Source organism: Alosa alosa, chromosome 7 (genome assembly GCF_017589495.1).
Source record: "Alosa alosa isolate M-15738 ecotype Scorff River chromosome 7, AALO_Geno_1.1, whole genome shotgun sequence".
Classification (NCBI taxonomy): domain Eukaryota; kingdom Metazoa; phylum Chordata; class Actinopteri; order Clupeiformes; family Clupeidae; genus Alosa; species Alosa alosa.
In genome coordinates, this window is record NC_063195.1 from 19,955,965 (window position 1) to 19,975,019 (window position 19,055).

A 19,055-nucleotide genomic window follows, 5' to 3' on the forward strand; every position below is an offset into this window, starting at 1 on the left:
AGACACACACACGCACGCACGCACGCACGCACGCACGCACACACACACACACACACAGGCGCGTAGCAAGCGTGGGGGATGTGGGTGTTATAATGTACACAATTTTGCTGGAACACGATTCTATCCCCCACACTTTTTGTCAGATTAAATTGAAAGTAAAATATGGAAATAAACGCTCCCGTAAAGAGTTGGAACCGTATCTATAACGCACACACAGAGACACAAATAGGTCTGTTAATTTGATTGAATGGTCATCCAGCCAATCACATCAAGTTAGGTGAAGAACCAGAGCCGCTCTGATCAAATTCAAAGTGTGCGTCTTTCAAGGCTATGCTGCTGCTTGGGTCTGCATTGTAACGTCTGCAGTGAGCAGATTTCAGATAGAATTGAAATGATAATTGTTACCGCATTATGCTAATTTAGTAAACCAAAATTCACTGTCTGACTGACAGTTTTTGTCACAATGCAGGGAGTCAAAGTAAATGCGGGGTCCGTGCACCAAGGCACCTGTTTCTGCAGGAAAACCTTTGGCTACTGTTCTCAGAGCATTATGCTTTCTCTGCCTATGATCTGCAGCTTTTCTCAAACTATGGGCCTCCTCAACAATTAACCTAATGGTCCACGTAGCCGCGAAATTAAGTTATGCCCGGTGCTTCACACGTCTGCTCATTAGCAGCATACTTATTCATTTGGTGTCATCAACTATATAGACATAGCCCAGTCAGCACACATACAGTACGTCTCCAAGACGCTTGGAAAGGAACAGCTTAATTACATCGCGTTCCATTTAGAATGTCTTATTTGATCTGATCTTACAAACGGCGGCGTCAAGACACATTTGAGTTCTACATCGGAGATAGAACGCTTATGAGCGCTCATGCAATGTGTGCGTCCCTGCAGCAAGTGAAACTGGAGGTAACGTGGGCTAGAAGCAACAATAGTTTAAACAACAACGTGGCTTCCTGTAACTATCAATGGAAAAATGCATAGAAACTGCTAATCATAATCTTTAAATTGACATTAATTAAGCTGGCTATATGCAACACAATTTATTGGGGGCCAAGCAGCGAGGCTGTGAGGACCTCATTGTGTTTCTACGTTTTCCTATTATTATTATTATATGCAATGGGAGTCTATGGCAGCCCATAGAACTGTATGGTAAAAAGTTGGGAAATTTGGCACACTGATTGGGGACGGTCCCATGATTCATGTCACCAAGTTTCATGTCGGCAACTCCAACCCTCTAGCGCCACCAACAGGCCAAAGTTGGACGTGCGTTCATGCACGTAACTTTTGACCTGTTGGTCCGATTTTCAAAAGTATTGTTGGAATCCTTGGACCAAGCCGAGTTCAACGCACCCTATGACGTCATTTTCCGCCATGATGGATTTTCCGCCATTTTGGATTTCATCAAAAACACTTAAAATGTATCAGGGGTCACATACTTTCTCTGATTCCCACCAAATTTGACACAGATCATCTTCAGACCAAGCCTCACAAAAGTTATCACTTTCTGTCTTCGGAAGTATTACCGTTCACCCGTAAAAGCCAATCAAAATTTAGCGTGGCTTACCAAACAGGAAGTGAGCTCATATCTCAGCAACCCTTGCATGTATCAAAACCAAACTTGGTACATTGACTCATGACCCCATCAGGAGGACCCTCAAGAAATTTGGTGACCTTTGACCTCTAGGGGCGCTGTAATTCACAAACATGCCTTTTGGCCTGTAGCTGCTGCTGTGCTTAGAATTAAATTGTACTAGTGGTGTCTGGTAATACTGTGAAAGGTCCTTAGGTCAACTGAGGGCAACTTGTCACATCAATATAATTTATTCGGCCGCCATATTTGATTTGCCAATCAAATTCGCCAATTTCGCACAGGTCACAAATTTTATCTGATCTTCACCAAAATTGGCACAGACCATCTTCAGACCATGCCTTGTCACTTCATTTATTTCTGTAACAATTGATAGAAGCGTTCGCCCGTCACATCCAATCGAAATTTGTGGCGAAGCCGCCAAACAGGAAGTGAGCTCATATCTCAGCAATCGTTGCATGTATCAAAACCAAACTTGGTACATGGACTCATGACCCCATCAGGTGAATGCCGAAGAAATGTTGTGACCTTTGACCTCTAGGGTCACTGCAATTAGCAAAAATGCATTTTGCCTTGTAACTTTTGACTTGCTAGACGTGAAACTTGCTTTGACAGCTTATGGCCATACGTCTGACTGCAGCATTGAGCTAACAGCATTTCGTTGCCATGGTTACTCCGGCCTGTCTGCTTGGCCCCCTCATTGCTGCTTGCAGCTATATTTTATATTCCCTTTGCATATGTTTGGGTAGACTTCAAACGTTTTTGAATTTGAGCTTACAGTTCTGTGTCCTTTACATTTATTTAATAGGTATTAGTGATACCTCGAAATTAGGCTGCTGTCTGTTAGGCAATTTATTGTAGCCTGCAAACCCATATGCACAAAACATAATTTCTGAAATGATTTCTTGATTTATAACATGAGATATGTCTCCATGTAGGGTAGTGTCAAATAGTGAAGTGATAGCAGGTAGATCATGTAGGCCTACATGTCACATGAGCCACACATATGAGGGGCGCTGCTTCTTCTGTCCCTCCCAAACTGCATTAAAATGGTGTTTTTAGCAATCAGAATTTCGATTTTTTTTCGGGGGAGAAACTCCCAGACACCAATATAGTCCGCACCCCTCTCAGAAAATACTTACAACGTCCCTGTAGGGAGTTATTTATAATTTATTCAGATTGTTTCATTTTCCTATCCCACAACCCCCACACTTTTAAAAAGCTTGATACGCCTCTGTGCGCAGCATAGGTATATACTGTGTAAACATGTGTATTAAAAAGGCATATATGTGTCACATGTATTTATATACGTCCTGCCACATTCGCAGGTTTACATGTGTGATCTATATGGGTAAAATCAGACCATTTAGGTGACAATGTGTATGTGAGTTTCTTTATGAATAAGTCTGTGTGTGTGTGTGTGTGTGTGTCTTGTGTCTGATAGATGAAGGTGTGTGTCTGTGTCATGTGTGTGTGAGTATGTCTGGGCATTCATGTGTGTGTTTGCCTGTATGTGTGGTCATTTGTGTCTATGTGTGTGTGTGTGTATGTGTGTTTGTGTGTGTGTACACCTTTGCTCTTGCGGACCTTGGCCTCCAGCTTAAGTAGTGCGGTGTGGTGCTGCAGACAAGCGCAGCACTCATTCATGTATTTGTCTGCCTGTGTGTGTGGTCATTAGTGTCTCTCTCTGTGACTGTGTGTGTGTGTTTATATGTGTGTGGGTGTGGTCATGTGTGTGTGTATATGTATGTGTGTGTGGTGTGTGTGTATGTGTGTATGTGTGTGTGTGTGTGTGTGTGTGTGTGTGTGTGTGTGTGTGTGTGTGCGTGTGTGTGTATGTGTGTGTGCGGTGCGGGGGGCACAAGTAGTGGGCAGTAGAATAAAGTCAGGTCAGCAGACTGGCCGTGTGACAGCCGCACACTGCTGTGGATTAGACTCTGTAAGCCTATTACTGCGGTCTGGGCTCAGGAGTGTGTGTGTGTTTGTGAGTGTGTGTGTGTGTGTGTATGTGTGGAGGTCTGCATGGCGACCACCCTGTCGCCATGATTGCTAGAGATGAATATAGGAACAGACAGAAACTCTCTTTTCTCTCTCTCTCTCTCTCTCTCTCTCTCTCTCTCTCACACACACACACACAGACCCTTTTTTTCTATACATCACTATCACACACACACACATATGCATAAACCTTCATTGTTATACAAAACTATCACACACATACATATGTCCGCACAAAGCCACATAACTAGACTACCATGCACACACAAACACAAGAGACAGAAACACATACACACACACACACACACTCCCCACTGTGTATGCCACCCATGCCTCTGTTGGTACAGGGAAGCCATCTGGACACTAGGCCACAACAGGACCATGGCACTTAAGTTAGAGTGTGTGTTTGTGTATGTGTGCCGCTGCGTCTGTGTGTCTATGCATCTGTGTGTCTATGTGTTTGTGTGTGTGTGTTTGAATATGAGTTTATGAGAGTGTGCATCCAATCTGTGTGTGAGCACTGTATGTGTCTGAATCTGTGTATGCATGTGTCTGTATCTGTGTGTGTGTGTGTGTGTGTGTGTGTGTGTGTCCAGTGCACAGTTTTGAGACAGCTCAATGGTCCTTTTAATCTATTTAGACAAGCACTCCATTTAAACAAGAGCTTGCCTTGCACTTAAGCAGCTCACTGTGGGGAACTCAGTACCACACTCAGGAGGTAGATATGGGAAATAGGACACATAACGACTGCTAAACTAAACCCACATCGACTGGTAAAACAAGGCTCTGATAACACTATACCAATAGTAACATTGTCATGAGGTAGATATGGGAAATAGGACATTTAACGACTACTTAACTAAACCCAAATCGACTGGTAAAACAAGGCTCTGACAACACTACAGGAATATGCTTCAGTTCCTGGAGGCACACATCCATATCAACCATTTAGCTTATCTATGCTCTGTTAGCAATGTATGTCGATATCTATCCATCTATCTATATGTTGGTTTGGGTAAATGCATCTTCTAAGTGAATAGACCAAATGTAAACAGCATCACCTGCAGTCTTATCCCTGCGGCTATTTATAACTCCCAGAGAAGAATCCCATCAAATGATAATCCATACAATAATTATTTAATTTATGCTAATACCCATTAAGGCTAATGTTGTTGTTTATTTCCCTTTACATAGTCTCACTTGAAATCTGCCTAAGAAACCTTGATTGATTGTGTGTGATCATAATTAGTGGATTTGTGCAATTTCGCTCTTTGAAGTCAGAGAGATTGAGGAGTTTATGAGTAGAAAATATATGTATATGTGAGAAGTGGAAAAACAAATCAAAGTGTTTTGATTATAATACCACTGGTGGATTTCATCAGCCTGTCCCTGGCATAAGAAGGGGGCAGTATGAAGAATGGCATCTGTAGACACACACACACAAACACACACACCGCAAAAAAAAACAAAAAACACACACACAAGCACATGCAAACAGCCAACGCAGTTGCTCACACACAAACCATCATGAACAGACACATACAAACACACACAAACATACTGTCACAAACACACATGCAGACTTCCAAATGTGAGGATACAAACATACATACACACATATATGAATGCATGGATTTAAGGCTTCTGCCATCAGACCAAGCCGCTGAAAGCCCCTGAAAACCCACACAGAGAGGGGAGAGCAGTGCCCAGGTCTCCAGCCACGGATACACAAGACATATACAGGCATGACTGCGGGGGCTGCCAGTATGCACACACACACACACACACTTAGACATGCACATACACACATACATACACACACACACTTCAACATACACACACACATACACACACACACACACTTAGACACGCACACACACAGAAACAGGGGGATTAACATTGCTGTGTTTGAGTTGGAGGATAAGCTGGAAAGGGCTATTGAATTTCATCATCTGCCTTTGACACAATGCCCCATTCTCTGGGTTACATTTTTCTCTCTCCATTTCACTCACATTTTTATTTATTTTATTCCCCGTATAAATGTTAGAAACTGTGTTCTTTTCACAAAAGGAAGAGGGCAAGCAGGTCCTCCACCATTTCTCATTCTTCCTTGTCTTCGCATATCTGTGTGTGTGAAAAAAAAAAGAAAGCACTTCAAGAGCCTGTTTCAGTAGCACCCGGATCAAGTGCCATTTAATTTTGTGGACGTGTGGATAATGGAGAGATGCATTAACCCTTGCATAAGTCACACACACACACACACACACACACACGCTTGAAGAGCGTTCATTGCGGATACCTTAAAAAAAGCTTTTGACTGCAGTGAAGTGAATACATTCACGGTCAGACATTATGCAAATGCTCTTTCGGTTCCCCTTCACCTCAATCTGAGGGGGTCTGTGGTGCCGGCTGCAAGTCTAAATGACAGTCCCACAATGCTGCGGGTTTCCATGGATAACAGAACGCTTAACAAACAAACGGAAATATGAAGCCTCACGGTCGGGGCCTGGACAGAAATACACCGAAACTAGCAAGAACCAGCACACACACACACACACACACACACACACGTATACATATGTAGACGCATGAATTCACATACACAGATACACAACCACACACACACACACAAAACATTAGGTGTCCGCAGTGTAGCAAAATGTCCTGACATTACACTACATTTTTTAAGTAACATAGATAAAACCCCAGCAGCGCAAACATTAACTAAATGTTACTATACATCAATTATAAATTATTATTACAACATAGTTATGACATATGCCCAGATGTGGTGTAATTTACACACACACACACACACACACACGAGAGTAACCAAGACCAAAAACAAGACACGTAGAATGGTCAACTATATTTATTTGTTATTTTTATCTGAGAGATAATTTCATCACCCAAACCTATGCTGGAAGTCATTTCCATAATTTCATTAGGATAGACCATCAAAAACACAAGACAACTAATGCCCACTCATGCTCAAAAGAACCTTACCAAAACCATACAACAATGACAGCAGTAAACCCTTGTTCAGTCACCGTTGTCCAAATCAAATTATATATATTTTCTAAAAAAATATGCAAAAAACATTAACATAATGGACATTTATGAGTAAGGAAACAAAGAGTAACAGTAAACATTACAGGAGAACACACGCAAGCTACTGATGGGTCTGTGGGAGCACATGGAACTACAGAGGTCCAGTCCAGTCTTCAGAGGGGAGATGGATGATCCAGAAAAAAAAGAAAGAAATTACTGCTTCACTCTGGACTCCGACCCCAAGCTCTCGGACCCGTCCGAGTGCGGCAGCGGGCCGAACTTGAGCAAGGGGGGCTCCAGGGACCCCCCGCCGTCCGCACCGTCCTTGATGCGCCGTGTCGGGGGTGGGGGTGGCACCGAGGGCAGCGGCCGGTTACGAACGGCAGACATCTTCAGGCAGCCACCACCACTGCCGCTGTTGTGGTCGTTGCGATTGTTGTTGTTGTCGCCGCCGGCAACTGTCGCCAGGCCGCTCCCGTTGCTGTGGCTCTGGCAGCGGAGCAGGAAGGCCCCCTGGTGGCGACGGCGGTACATGACGGCCAGGGCGAAGAGCAGCAGCACGATGAGCAGGCAGAGCAGGACGCAGACGCAGTAGATGCCTCGGAGGATGGCGGGAGACGACCAGCTACAGCCTGCAACAGGGAGGACAGCTGACATTTTGTTACATAAGGTTCCACCGTGTACGTGGTTTGGTGACAAACCTGGGTGAAAGTGAACTCAGAGTGAGTGATTAAGTGACTGCACCAGAGAGGAGATGACATTTAGTGAAGCTTTAGACCATGTGAATGGGGTTTCCATGTACACGGTTTAGTGACGGACCTGGGTAAGTTTACTCAGAGTAGGTGATATGTGACTCTGGTCCACATCATCATCCTCTGTCTGCTTATCTTGTATTGTAGGTTATGGTAGGCCTAGTACTTATTGTTATTCTAAGGTCTCATACTCACTGTAACTTGTAGGTTACGGTAGGCCTATTCCTTATTGTTAATATTGTTGATATTTTAAGATAATATTATATCATGATCATATATTATATATGATATTATGATATCGTGATATTCACAACAGGTGTAATACAGAAATACATAATCCAGAACAAAAAAGAAACAAGAACTGAAAAACAGTTCACAATAGAATAATATCCTAACGCTAAAGGAACTATGATGAGGTAAAAGCTTTTTATACCGATCTATATAGATAACACCCAAAAAAGCCCCATAATTTTGTGTATGGAACCTGGCACCCCATCATCAGGCGCCCTCTACTGGTGAATATGTTTCATTGCACTACCTGTTTACTGTACCTAAACTGCACAAGACTCCAGTGTGAATGTTATTCCTCATTGATAAGTTGCTTTGGATAGTAGCCTCAGCTAAATTAAAGATTGTAGAATGTAAAACGTAACTGTAAACAAATGAAACGAAACAAAAGAACAAAAGCAATGCTGAATAACCTCTGGCCCCCTTCACTCCTTTTTCCACATACCCTCTCCCTCTGAAACAACGAGAGAATGCTACGACTATGGACAAAGGAAGGACACACATTTGTGAGACGTGAGATGCAGACAAGGGGAGGAACGACACTCACCGGAGGCGGCGGGGTCGATGCAGATGGTGCCCCCGGGGCTGGTGCGCGACTTGTCCAGGTAGCCGGGGCGGCAGCGGCACGCGTACGTGCCAAATCGGTTCACACACTCGGCGTAGGCGTCGCACTGAGACAGCTGGGTGCCGCACTCATTCACATCTGAGGAGTGTGTGTGTGTGTGTGTGTGTGTGTGTGTGTGTGTACACACCCACCACCCCATTGCATGTATGTTAGTAGGTTGTACTGTATGTTGGTTGTGCAATTTTAGTGCTAAATTCCACAATTGTGGAAGACAATGTCAATGAAGCATACACAAGAATAAAGTCTGGTATACTGTAAATATGACACACACACACACTTTTAAAAAACAGATTGTGATTCTTAAATCACCATTATTGTTAGAGATTGTTGTCCCTAATCACACTTTCTGTGTTCGGTGGTGTACCACACACGCAGCGAGTGACCACAGGTGCCCAGGTGTGCTCTTACCTGCAATGCTGACGTAGGCGACGACCCCCTCTGTGCCGCCCTCTTGAGGGAGCAGACTGCGCCCCCTGAGCCCCTGCGCTGCTGCGTGGAGAACCCTGTGCGACTGCACCCCATCCTGCCCCTCCCCGAAATGAAGCCAGAGGAGGAAAAGTGCCCCTGAGCTCAACCTGAGAGAGAGAGAGAGAGAGAGAGAGAGAGAGAGAGAGAGAGAGAGAGAGAGAGAGAGAGAGAGAGAGAGAGAGAGAGACTACCAATGCCTGCAAAAATATGGATGGTATGACATCATGCTAAAAGCTCTGATAAAGCAAAGCCAGGTTGGCCGTACTGCCAAATCAAATTGGAGCCTGCGTATGAACAGAAAGTATACCGTACACTTTTGGAGCAAGACATAAGGAGAAAACAGAAAACCGACTAGCTCTGGTTAAACCCTGTACACCATGGTGTCTCAGACAACCCCCCCCCTTCCTTCATTGTCACTGGTGTATGGTATCTAGTATGGTATCTGGTATAAGTGGCGTGTGGGGAAATTTCCTGTAATTAGACTACACTTTAGCTTTTAAATGTCTACTCGGGTTGTTGTTGTCCAACAGGCTACACTTGTAGGGTGAGGATGCAAGGATGATCATTACAAGGAGTTATTTTGGGTTTCTCTTGTTCTTGACCTCTGAGGTCAACCACCTTAGGGAGTCTGGAGTAATAACAGCATTCTTAAAATGAACTTTCTTTATCATGACAGCTCTTTTTTACTTCCATTATATGCAATCCATCAAGAATACCCTGTTTAGCCCTATGAATAATGGTATGTCTACAACAGACTGACCTGTCTCTGGTGTCATGAATAAAGCTTTGTACACTACCGTACAGTCAGCTTGCCTGTGTGCTTCTTTTTGTCTCTTTGTGGATTAATAATTTATTTTTACCACAAGGGAGTTCGAAAAAAGGCGCTGTATAAATAAGCAACAACAGAAAAAGCTGTTCATTAAGTTCTTTCTACATTTTCTAAGTGTCATTGGACTAAAGTGTTACTTTACTAAAGATGCCCTTGTGATACCAGTTTAGGCCTCTCCCCATTTCTCTACACCTACGAGATCCACAAAGGAGCAGTCAGTAACGTGAAGACAGACAGACTGAAACTCACCTTTTAATTCGTTTGGATGATATGGTTTTTGGAGCGTAGCTCGATAGCTCATCTTTCATCTGAGGAAAACAAGAAACAAACAGCATGTATAGAGAGATAAGGATAGAGAGACTAGGTAAATTGTGTAAGCATTCATGAATGTACAGTATGTGTGCATATATTCTAGCCAGAAGTAACATAACTAAATGTATGGATTTCTAGTAATCTAATCACTACAATTTATCCCAATGCCAGCAAATTTACCAATCCAGACAGAGATCTTGTGTTCCATAACTCTCACCATGTTCATGATACAGATAAGGAAAGATAGAGGCTAAGTACGTTCTTATGAGAGATTAAATCTTGTAGGTGATCCATAAGGCTCACCATGTTCTTGAGTGACAGAGATAGGGAAAGATAGGTAAGTTCCTATGAGTGACCCAAACAGAGTGATCTTATAGATGATCCATAAGTCTCACCATGTTCTTGAGTGACAGAGATAAGGAAAGAGAAGTAAGTTCCTATGAGTGACCCAAACAGAGTGATCTTATAGGTGATCCATAAGTCTCACCATGTTCTTGAGTTCCACCTCGGCAGATGTGGACCCTACAATGGTAAATGACTTGAACTTATTTTACGCACGCTTTGAGGTCAATGACGAACATCGTCACAACTACGCTGTTAGCCCTGCAGCCAGTTTTAACAACGCTGCTATGTGCGATCTGCCCGAAGACCAGTCAATCTCCGTCTTTGAGCATGACGTGAGGAGAGCACTTAGATTAGTGAACAGCAGAAAGGCCGCTGGCCCAGATGGCCTTCCTGGGCGGTTGTTAAAATCATGTGCTGACCAGCTTGCACGAGTGTTAACAACAACCTTCAATCTGTCTCTAGCCCAAACTGTAGTTCCTAGGTGCCTAAAAAGATCCACCATTATTCCTGTGCCCAAGAAGACCAACCCAGCCAGCTTAAATGATTACCGCACTATAGCCTTGACGTCAGTGGTGATTGAATGTTTTGAGAGACTGGTAAAATATTTTATATGTTCATCAACACCTGGCTCATTAGACCCCCTTCAGTTTGCCTATCGACCCAATAGGAGTACTGATGATGCCATATCCCATGTTTTCCACACCACTCTCTCCCACCTGTACAAAGTGAAGGGGATTTACGCACGCCGCTGTTCATTGACTATAGCTCAGCCTTCAACACCATTGTGCCAAACATTTTAGTCACCAAGCTCAAACATCTAGGACTTAATACATCTCTCTGCTCCTGGGTTCTCATCTTGAGAGGGGGGTGCTGAGGTCTGACTTTGTGGTGCTCAGAAATGAAAATATTTAATCCATTTTAATTCATGTGATGGATGTGAAAGACTTTGAAAGACGTTTGACAGGTTTCAGTGCCGAGTAAGGTTAACACTAAATATTTGAATATTTTACTAGGCCTAGTAATATATTTATCATTACCATTATGGTTAGCAATAGCTACCTCTTTAGTAAGTTGCTACCTGCAAATCATGAGCAATTTTGACCTGATACATGAGAGACTGCTATTATTTTCTTGCCCTCTACATCACGGTCATAGCGATCCTATTTATATAAAACAACTTTAGGCCTCCTTTTGAACTGGTAGCCTATCCCTTTTCACTACTACTGCCAGATACGTGAAAAGAACAAGTGGAGAAACATCAACGTGATGCCTTGGCCTATACTTGGTTGGACTTTGTAGTTACTGCAAAATTAACACCCTTGCTTCTATGAAACTGGAAACAATTGAACCAGGAGAGTGTCACATACAAGACAAAACAGAGCAGATGTCTGTAAGCCAAATATTTGTATTATTTGTAAGAGTAGCCTACGTTACACTGACACAACGTAGGCTAACGTTAACGGCAAAAAGGATTTTAAAGGACTGTCATCACACTGGCCATAACATTTTTCAAATGGTTGCCCTCTGGAAAGCGGCGTCGATCTCAAAAGGCCAGAACAGAAAGACTAAGAAGAAGTTTTTTTCCCCCAAGCCATACTGACAATGAATGCATAATCCCCCCCTCCCCTCTTCATAATCTTTTTACATTGTAGTTTATTTATTCCCCACCCCCCTTCTGTTTTCTATCTTCTTACTTTTTTAATATGATTAAACTTTGCACAGCTGGGAGTTGCAGTCGCAATCCCCATTTCACTGCTTTTTGTTCCACAAATTATGCATGTAACAGAGGTAAGAGATAAGGAAAGAGAGGCCGGTTCCTATGAGTGATCCAAACAGAGTGATCTTAAAAGGTGATCCATAAGTCTCACCGTGTTCTTGAGTGACAAGGAAAGACAGGTAGGTTCCTATGAGTGATCTTATCCATAAGTCCTGTGAGTGATCCAAACAGAGTGATCTTATCCATTAGTCCTATGAGTGATCGAGATAAGGAAAAAGAGGTAGGTTCCTGAGTGATCCAAACAGAGTGATCTTATAGGTGGTCCATAAGTCTCACCATGTTCTTGAGTGTGGTCAGTAGAGTGGTCGCCCGATGGTCCCAACTCTCCCCAGTCTGCTGACTCAAGGCCACCTCCACCGACACCTCAAAAAGAAACGCTGAGAAGAACCCCCAAAAGTAATGACATCATCAAAAAGCGCCAACACACACACTTCTAAAAACAAAACAAAAAATTATATTATTTTTACTGTTTGTGCTTTATGTAAATAACTTCTGGGGAAACTTCTGGAAGGAAATCAAAAAAATCTCACCTCCCGGTAAGTGTGGATGATGGGTGATATTCCTGTGGGTTTGATGTGAAAGTGTTCTCTCTGTGTAAGGGGGTGACATCAGATTGATTGGAAACCAAGACAAGAGGTGAAAATCAGCAAGTCAGTGAGTCCACCTTGAAGTTCCTATACAACAAAAATGTGTCTGTCCTATACTTTTGCTTTGGATTAAATGATCTGTACGTGAACATAAATATAGGGAACAAACATTAACCAAATCTTTTTCTAGACGTTTAAAACAGAAGACAAAAAAATGTGAAATAATTGTATACCTTTGTAATCGACCTCAGTTTCAGCTTTCTTTGAAGCTTCAACTTTGGGCTTCGGAATATTTGTATCGACCTCTCCTTGTGTTGTAGTAGTTATTATCACTGCTGTTGGTATAACATGTTGAGGAGTGACAGCCAGAGGTGACTCGGTGACAATACCGGGGCTGTCGGCGTGCGGACGGTCAATCTTCTTCTTCCCCGTCAACACAGAGTTGGCATCAGGAGTCAGAGAATGCTTGAGAGATACCTTTACTTCCCCCCCTTCTTCTTCTTCTTCTTCTTCTTCTTCTCCTCCTCCTCCTGTTTCTTCTCTTCTTCCTCCATCTGGTGCCTCTCCTAAGTGGCCTCTAACAGTTTGCCAGGTGACGCTCCCCTTCTCCAACCCCTCACCTTCCAGGTTCTCTGGCCCTGAGGGAAGCTCATTGGACATGGATGTAGGGGCTGGGGAAACAAAATGGCCGCCACCTGCTGTTTTGGTGTTGGGGGAATGATTCTGATCAGAAGAATAACTAACTTGAGGCTCCTCAGTGGGTGAAGATGTCTTCTCAGAGACGCTTCTTGGATTTGGTACACGAGGCAGTTCAATTTTGCTGTGTTTGCGGTGGACTTCAGACTGCTCTCGCTTCTCATGTACTTCAGAGTCTGAGGTGTTCATCGTGTCATCTGCGCCGTTCTTTAGGGACTCCTCGGTACCGCCGAGGGACCTGAAGCGTCCGTAGAACCCCCTGAGCGGTGGGTCGGGCGTCCGGGAGATGAGCAGAACCACGTGCATGGTACTGGAGAGTGACGTGTATTCTGCCTTCTTCCAGCACTTCTCCAGGATGCGGTGGTCACCCGTAGGCCCCAACATGGGCCCCGGGCCCCCTCCCGTAGACTCGTCCAGGTGGATCTGGTCCTTCTTCAGGTGGCAGGTGCTGGCCGGCGTGAAGTCCTCCAGCTGCAGGTGCACGCGTTTCCCAGGAGACACCTGGATGGTCCAGTTGCACCACAGGGGCGGGTTAGAACACAGATAGTCCGGAGAGAAGAATTCACCGCTGTCCCCACGGAGAACCTGGTGACAACTTCGCAGTGCAAAGAATGCATTTCGATCTTTGTTGGAAGACCTCCCTAAAAAAATAAAATAAATTAAATTAAAAAAAAAAAAAAAAAAAAAAGATGTTGAAAAATCAAACAAACAACAAAATTCAACAGACAGAGCTTCAAATGAAACCAGAGAAGTGAATAGTAAAAGGGTAGACTTCCTTAAAAAGGCCTAAGCCCTACTCAAAATTCAGAGACGTCGGTCATAAAACCTATATTATTATTTTGTTTTCCCCACACGGTCTTGCAATAGCCTAAACATGTTTGGAGTATAGTCACAACATTTCAGAAACTTAAAACTTCCCGAAATTAAACAGGCTAATTTCAGGGCTATGTAGCCTACACCAACACAAAAGAACAACAAAGTAGGTAGGTGCATCCTGGTGGGTTAGACACTTCGGGTCCAATGCTTAAAAATAACTTACCGGAAGATGTGTTACTGGGTTCGTTCTTGTTGGTCTGAGAGACACGGATGAAAGAAAAATAACAGGAAGTCGTTTTCATCACGTTTAATATGACATTTCAACTATTTTTTCCTCCCATCCATGCCCACGCAGTTTTAGTTATGTTAATGCAAAAAGCTCTTAAAACGCCATTGGTGCGCAGTAGAGCAAGGCTTATTTCTTGAGTTAAACGGAGAGTTGCACTTGAACTCTGTTAACTTACCATAACATCGCATATCACCATTGGTCCGTAGGCAAATAAAGAGTATATTATTGCCAAGACGAATTGTGACATTTTGATGTGCGTTTATTTCACACGTTTGACTTCTAAGTCAGACGTCAACGATTTTCTATGAGCGGGTTTCTGTGTTTTGTTTGAGATGCTTCTATGTCTTCCCAGTGGGCTGGTTAGCACACGTGGAATATATTGCCACTGCCAATCAGTCTCAGACTGCCTTCACCTATGAAGAGCCGAACCATCTCGCGTTTACCCAACCAACAAACACACACTTTTCCCTGCAACCAAAAGATGGCGCTATGTCTTCTTTCTATTTCTCTCTCTCTTATGGCCACCTTACACCAAACAACTTTGACAAGATTTGGGAAAGATTCTTAAAAGATTGTAGTCTTTTAATTAATGCCCCCCATTCAAGCTTTACTCAAAAGACTCCAGTCTTTGAAGAATCTTTCCCAAATCTTGTCAAAGTTGTTTGGTGTAAGGAGGCCATTACACACACACACACACACAAACACACTTTCCCCTGCAACTAACATATGCCACTATCTTAAGGAGTTCATGATTTTGATTTTTCTCTCTCTCTCTGTCTCTCTCTCTCACACACACACACACACAAACATATACACACTTCCTCTCTCACAGACAGGAGAATTATCATATATTAAGGAAACATTTCCAGCTCCAGGGCACTTTGCATTTAATTATGTTGTTGTGACAATGCAGGCCACAACAGTCATTCTGTAAAATGTAGGATACCCTATATACCGGTTTGTTGTAGTTGAATTGTCTACCACACCACAATAAAACATGTTTTATAGACTTTATTTATTTTGTTAAAAAAAATAAGGCTTAATCTCTTTGTCATGTTCAGAAAAGCACACACTCACACACATCAGCCTTTTAGGCTCTTCGAAAACAAACATTAAGCAGGCTGTCAAGACCACCAACCCACCTGAAGTCTATTTGAATTTAGGTAAATGCATAGGCCTACAACACCTGATGACTCAATTGTTACAATACAGCATTTCTTGTTTTTGTGTGTGCGGAAAGACAACAAGTGAGAGAAGAATATTTTGTCCTGTCTTCTCTGCTGACTACCTGGAAAACTAAATAGCAATTGATTTGACTGATGTGTAGCTGGATAATTTACATTTGAAGGGTTCAGATGCAAAAGCCTCTAAATGCCACCTATGTCAAAAATGAGATAAAGATGGTGAGGGGATGCTCTCTACACATAGTATCCGCTAATCAAATAATTTAACTTCTATACCCACTAAATACCACTCTCTTCCTGGTCTGAAATATCGATTTATAGGCAAAAACCTATAGGAGCCTGAATTTAAATGCTCATTTAAAAGAAAAGTGGTCAGACGGATTTAGAGGGTTTTGCATCTGAACTGATGTGTAGCTGGATAATTTAAATTTATTCATTTAGCAGACACTGTTGTGTCCAAAGTGACTTCAAGTATATTTCAAGGGATTACATTGTCCCCGGAGCAACTTGGGGGTTAACCCTTAAAGGAGTATCGTCACACCGGTGTGACGGGAATGTTGGGAAATGAACGTTCTAAAGAATATCTGGGTTCATTGAATTCAACATAGAATTTTAGAACCTTCAATTGTTGCGGAACTTAGAATGTTCAAAAACCTACACCTTTAAGGGTTAAGTGCCTGTCTTGCTCAAGGGCACTATGGAAGGTGGGAATTGAACCCACGACTTTCAGGCTACTGCATGCTAGCCCAGCTCCTTAACCGCTACACTACCACTGCCCCTACTATTTATTCTTATTCATTGAGGAATTTATTACATTTATTGAAGAGCGATATCAGAGTTTTCCTCAATAAATTATCCAACAACACACTCAATCAGAGGTTTTGGGGGCGGTGAAACAGATTTTTTTTAATTCCAGTGTACTAACATTTCTCAAAATGAACAATTAATTCAAATAAAACTTTTTGAAAGTGAATTCAAAAGTGGGGGGTAGTGTGAAAAGATTACCCATTAGCTTTCATACACACATACAAATTTCGGAAAACGAAATATCATTTTGAAAAAGTTATCACATCACAAAAGACATGTAAGAGAGACTGTCAACGTAATGATGACCAGAAAATTAGCAGAATAAGGGGAGAGAAGCCAGCCACTTATCACAAGTATTGCAACATTCACAAGTATTGTCCATTTGCTGTCCAAAGTCACAAGCATTGTCCATACAAGGCAAAATGGTAGGCTACACAAGGCAATTATAAAATAACTAATAATAATAATAATAATAATAAAAAACTATAATTAGATCAAATAAATACCCTGGCTAAACCAAACAACCAAGGAGACAGTGAACTTGCCCTCAAGTGTGTATGCTACTAGAAGCCAATCCACCCTACTTCACAAGCATCCAAAACGTTACTTTTAAAGTGCTCTGAGGGTAGGCCTACGTTCAGACTAAGTGTCTTTTTCTCAGCTGCCGGCGTCCGTTACATTATAACCCTATGGAGTAGACCAGAGCCCGTCTACGGAGAGCCTTGCCACTCCGTATTAAGTCCCATTGTGCGAATTTTTGGATGCAGTTCCACCAGAGTTCCACTGGGGTGATCGCCATGAGTGCAGAATGAATGGGAGTCAATGGAGCCAGACAGCTAAATTGGTATCTTTCACCTGATTGTCGCTGACAAATCTCAGATTTGATTGTAGTTTGTATAACTTCAACATGGGTTATAGGTCAAAAGTTGAATGAACGAGTACTTATGTCCTTTTGATTTCTTACAGGTTAGTCGTTGTTGCACATAACGCTAGCATTGTGCTAATGAATGGCGTCATTGACACATTTGAAAGGCTTTTAGAGCAATTAAGTGACTTTAAAAATATAATCCTCAACCAAGTGTATTTTTCTTTGCCTCTCCTTTTGAATGCAATACTCAAATTACTTGAAAAAATTATATCCCAAGAAAAGTGGATTTTGAGGGGTACAGCTCCATAGACCTCCATGCATTCTGCATTTCGGACGAGCGCCCTCATGTGGAACCACAGAAGGAACTGCAACCAGTTCAGAAACCGAAGTTTTCCAAGAGTGGCAGTTCACCCCTTATTAGACATTCTCTGGAGTAGACCGTTTTCAAAAAAAAGTCGTCGGCTCTTTTAAAACGCAGACCCGCAGAACTGTCTTTTCTGCAGCTCAGAAGTTGAGATATGTCAGAGAACGTCTAATAGGAAGAGAATTGGCACTGTCTGGTTACTTCCGGTTTCTGGACTGGTTGCAGTTCCTCCTCAGATTCCACTTGAGGGCGCTCGCAGGCTAGTGCAGAATGCATGGAGGTCTATGGAGCTTTACCCCTCAATATCCACTTTTCTCTGTATATAATTTTTTGAGTAGTAATTTGAATGTTGCATTCGCCTAGAGAGGCAAAGAAAAATACACACTGTTGATTCTTATATTTTTTTTGAAGTCAATGTAAGTCTTCTAAAAAAGTCTTTCAAATATGTCAATGACGCCATTCATTAGCACAATGCTAGCGATATATGGCAACAATGACCCAAACCTGTAAGAAATGAAAAGGACATAAGTACTGTTCATTCAACTTTGATCTAAAATCTATATTGAACTTGCATAAACTACAATAAAATCTACGATTCTTCCACGACAAGCAGGTGAAAGAGATACATTTAGCCGCCTAGCTCCATAGACCCCATTCAACCTGCACCCGCCCGCCGATCACCCCCCCAGTGGAATTCTAATGGAACTGCAACCAATTTCCATACAATGGGGATTAATAGGAAGTGCCAAGGCTCTCCGTAGATGGGCTCTGGAAATGTTCAACTTCTAGTGGAAAAACGCCATACGTCATGCTGTCTTTTTTACGGATGACCAATCACAAGCAGATTACCGAGACCTGTGGTTTCCCTTGACAACCAAGTAAAAAATGGAGAAGGTGACAGAACACCGGTCGAGAGACTCGTTTTAGTGTCTGAGCATAGGGAATTGTTTGACATGACTTCACAACTTTACCATAACATACCAAAAGCAATAGCCAACGTGAGTTTTCTCTTCCGCGACATTTTGTACCCACACGTAACGTTAGTTAGCCTGACGAGCCAGACCCACATTAAAATGTAGGGTCTGGACACACCGTTCCCAGTGCTCAGTCCGAGGGGCGGGATAATCAGTTGTCTTTCAAATTCCCTCTGCACGCAATAGGACAGTGGCAGCGCTATAAGTCCCATGCGTTTCCCACCAGCGGAGCTAGTTGGCTAGTTCAAGCGCTTGCCAACTTAATAAAAAAGCTTAACTCGTGTCACACTGTTAAGCCAGCAGCAACATCCATCTTATTTGTTTTCAAGTAGCGAAATTCAAGCCAAACCGTTGCAACTCTGCCATCAATCATTATGTTAAGCCCCACCTAATCCACTCTATACACGATTTCATTGGCCTGATTAAGT

General features: G+C 42.7%; 2 protein-coding genes and 1 long non-coding RNA gene across 4 annotated transcripts in view; 2 read left to right on the forward strand and 1 right to left on the reverse strand.

The window, feature by feature from the left end:
• Window positions 1-19,055, forward strand: part of LOC125298155 (histone H3-like) — a 781,614-nt gene that overhangs the window by 502,385 nt on the left and 260,174 nt on the right. The gene's annotated exons all lie outside the window — the stretch shown is intronic.
• Window positions 7,265-9,318, forward strand: LOC125298192. The gene is made up of 2 exons (XR_007194179.1): window positions 7,265-8,291; window positions 8,687-9,318. It is a non-coding gene; the product is annotated as an uncharacterized LOC125298192 (long non-coding RNA).
• zgc:66455 (uncharacterized protein LOC393502 homolog) lies at window positions 8,864-14,905 on the reverse strand. 2 transcript variants are annotated; one of them, XM_048248820.1, is made up of 8 exons: window positions 14,606-14,905; window positions 14,365-14,398; window positions 12,863-13,966; window positions 12,573-12,632; window positions 12,319-12,419; window positions 12,134-12,194; window positions 9,858-9,916; window positions 8,864-8,886 (listed from the first exon to the last, which is right to left on the reverse strand). In XM_048248820.1, the coding sequence occupies exons 1-7, from the start codon at window positions 14,675-14,677 to the stop codon at window positions 9,906-9,908; spliced, it is 1,443 nt and encodes a 480-aa protein (XP_048104777.1). In that variant the 5' UTR covers window positions 14,678-14,905; the 3' UTR covers window positions 8,864-8,886; window positions 9,858-9,905. The 2 variants fall into 2 exon arrangements, with proteins under 2 accessions (XP_048104777.1, XP_048104778.1); XM_048248821.1 differs by lacking the exons at window positions 8,864-8,886; window positions 12,134-12,194 and having other exon boundaries at window positions 9,209-9,916.